The 3,193-nt window shown below is 47.5% G+C and overlaps 1 protein-coding gene across 1 annotated transcript in view; it reads right to left on the minus strand.

The window, feature by feature from the left end:
- Positions 1-3,193, minus strand: part of CHUK (conserved helix-loop-helix ubiquitous kinase) — a 53,240-nt gene that overhangs the window by 18,007 nt on the left and 32,040 nt on the right. Inside the window, exon 11 of the mRNA XM_015419921.1 lies at positions 2,003-2,126. Within this exon, the coding sequence (XP_015275407.1) occupies positions 2,003-2,126 (124 nt within the window). The remainder of the gene's footprint in view (positions 1-2,002; positions 2,127-3,193) is intronic.

The following is a 3,193-nucleotide window of genomic DNA, read 5'->3' on the forward strand; positions in this document are numbered from 1 at the left end:
GTACCTATTTATGTACTTGCAATGTCTTGCTTTCGAACTGCTCGGTTGGCAGGAGCTGGAAGTAGAGACGGGAGCTCACTCCGTCATGCGGCACACTCGGGTCTTGAACTCCTGAACTACTGACCTTCCACAGCCTGCAGTTCAGCGCCTTAACCACTTGAGCCACCACAGCTCCTTATTACTGAACAATTACTGAACACCCCCTTCTTATTACTGAACAATTAAAAGCCTGACTTTTCTTCTCTCCACTCTCGTATCGGGTGTTGAGCCTTTTAGCCCCATCATGCAAGCGGAGAAGCCCCGCGGCTTCAAAGGTGTTCCTTTCAGTAGCTCTTTTAGGGGTTGAAAACTCTGGCAAGAGATGGGGTGTGGGGGGGGTCCTGCTCCCTTCCGGCTCTTTTGTCCTGAGCTGCATGTGCATCCAACCTGGCTCTGAAATGCTTTGAACAGAAATATTTTGGCAATGCAAGTAAGCTTCATGATCCTCCTGACTCTAGAGATCCAATACTAGCCAAAGTAGGAAAGCGTGCATTTTACTGATTTACTGAGAGCCAGTTTGGTGTAGTGGTTAAGTGTGCAGACTCTAATCTGGGAGAACCGGGTTTGATTCCCCACTCCTCCACTTGCACCTGCTGATGTGACCTTGGGTCAGTCACAAGCTCTGGCACAGCTGTCCTTGAAAAGGAGCAGTTTGTGTCAGAGCTCTCTCAGCCCCACCTACCTCACAGGGTGTCTGTTGTGGGGAGGGGGAGGGAAAGGAGTTTGTAAGCCGCTCTGAGACTCCAAGTGAAGGGCGAGGTATAAATCCAATCTCTTCTTCTCTTCTTCTTCTGTTTTTAGAACCTTCCCTTTTTCACTTGTAAATGCCACAGACATTCTGATTTCCTTTTTTATAATAAGATGTTTGGGTCATTCTGTACTTGTGGTAAGGCACCTCCCTTGCATAGTCCCTTTCCAGGATGTATTTCTGTAAAGACAGTTAACTATGAAATGTGCTAAAGCCCTGGATCCAAAGTCAGAAAAGGACAGAGAATATCGAAGGTGCTTCCAATGAGCTTGGGATACCAGCTTGGAAGGTGGCAGTCGTGGACAATGTGAATTCATATCTTTCTGAACACTCAACAGTTCTGGCTTGCACGGAGTCTAGAACCACTGGTGTGAACTGGATTAACTCAACCAGGATCAAGGAGGATTGGTCCAAATTTGCTAGAAGCTGTAGGGCTCCCAGAAATGCCCAACAGTATCCCAAAGAGAGGAACTTTTCCTGCGGCATGCTTTGGGGCCCAGAGAACTGGACAAGAAGCCCTTACTGCCGACATCCACACAAGCAACCAAATGCAGATTAATCTGTGCTGCTGTGTTTCCCATAGCAACCTACGGCTGCGAAAGTTGGACCATGAAAAAGAAAAGACAGGAGGAAAATCGACTCATTTGAGCTGTGGTGCTGGAGAAGGCTCTTGCACATTCCTTGGACAGAAAAAGAGACAAACAAGCAGGTATTGGAACGCATAAAACCAGACATGCCATTGGAAGGAAAAATCACAAAACTGTGACTGACTTATTCTGGCCACGTCATGCTGAAGAACTCACTAGAAAAAGCAACTGTGCTTGGATTGGTTAGCGGCAAAAGGAAACGGGGCCGCCAAATAACACAGTGGCTAGAGACCGTAAAAGTCGACACCAGCCTGAGCGTGGAACGACTCAAAGAAATAGTACAAGACCAGAAAACGTGGAGAGAGCTGGGCCACAGAATCGCCAAGGGTCGGACATGACTGAATGGCTAACAGCAACAGCAACAGCCTGAAGGAAAGGTAAATACAACTGTTCTACTTTGGAATTTCCTGTTCTGGCAAATTCTGGAGAAGGCTCCTGAACATCAACTGCCCCGGTACACACACTAGTGAATGATTAACCCTGTAGCCATTTCTGAAGGCGTGACTACAGGCATTCCGGTATGCACATCCTCCTGCCGTTCTTTATGACCTTTAAAACTGGTGCTTACATTGCGGCTCTCTGTCCCTGGAACAGTCGGCTATAGTCTTCTTTCAGCCCCATCACGTAATGCACAGCTTCAGCCCATATCTTACGAAGTCGTAAAATGGGCAACTGAATTTTGCTGTCCTGCACTGTGTGGAAGGGGGAAAAGGAAAAAAAAAACAGCCATTACTATTACATATATTCACTGCCATGGCAGTTCCATTCAGTAAATCGGTGTATCCAAGACAGCCAGTTTAGTGCAGTGGTTAAGAGCGGTGGACTCTAATCTGGAGAACCAGATTTGATTCCCCATTCCTCCTCCACAGGCAGCCAGCTGGGGGACCTTGGGTTAGTCACAGCTCTCTCGGAGCTCTCTCAGCCCCACCTACCTCACAGGGTGTCTGTAGTGGGGAGAGGAAGGGAAGGAGATTGTAAGCCGCTCTGAGACTCCGAGTGAAGGGCGGGGTATAAATACAACAACAATAACTCTTCCTCCTTCTTCTTCTCTTCCACATGGCACAATCTGGGGATACTCACTGGAGCCATTAACAGACAAGACAGATCTTTCAACAAAACTGAAAAGGCCCCAGGTTGGCAGAAAAATGTGAAAGCTTTAAAATAAAATCACTTGGGGGTTAAAACACCCCAAAATGATAGAAGCAGTGCCTGTAGCTTCAAGAAATGAATGCCCTTTCAGTGCCCTTTGTGGGGGTTGCTAGGCAACCACAACAGTATTGCCAGCCTTCAAGCCTGGGTTTCTGTCATTGAAAGGCAGATGTGGAGGAGACCTCATTCCATGGCTGTTTTGGTCACTGAGGGAGGATTCATTGGGGCCAGGAAACAGCAACCATCATGCGACTGGCTACCACTTGAGCTGCAGGACTTGCCCAGGCTTGGCTGCTTGCTAGTGGTCAACAGCAACCACCCCACGAAAGCCAGTGTGCTGTAGTAGTTTCAATTTCAGACTATGGGAGACCTCAGACACACACAGTGAAGAAAGGCGGGGTACAAATGAAGTAAATCAAATTTAAATATAGCTGAAGATAGAGGGCAGATAAAAGGCAGGTTGGGTTGATGGGGGGGAAGGAGAATAGGAAGCAGGGGAAAGTGAGGGTATGGGGGGCTTATGCTTAAGGCGATAGCTGTATGAGCAGTACTAGATAGACAAACAGATAGATGATAAAATAGATGGATGGACAGACAGATGATGGATGGA

This window comes from Gekko japonicus, unplaced genomic scaffold (genome assembly GCF_001447785.1).
Source record: "Gekko japonicus isolate JY-2015 unplaced genomic scaffold, Gekko_japonicus_V1.1 scaffold3590, whole genome shotgun sequence".
NCBI classification, from domain to species: domain Eukaryota; kingdom Metazoa; phylum Chordata; class Lepidosauria; order Squamata; family Gekkonidae; genus Gekko; species Gekko japonicus.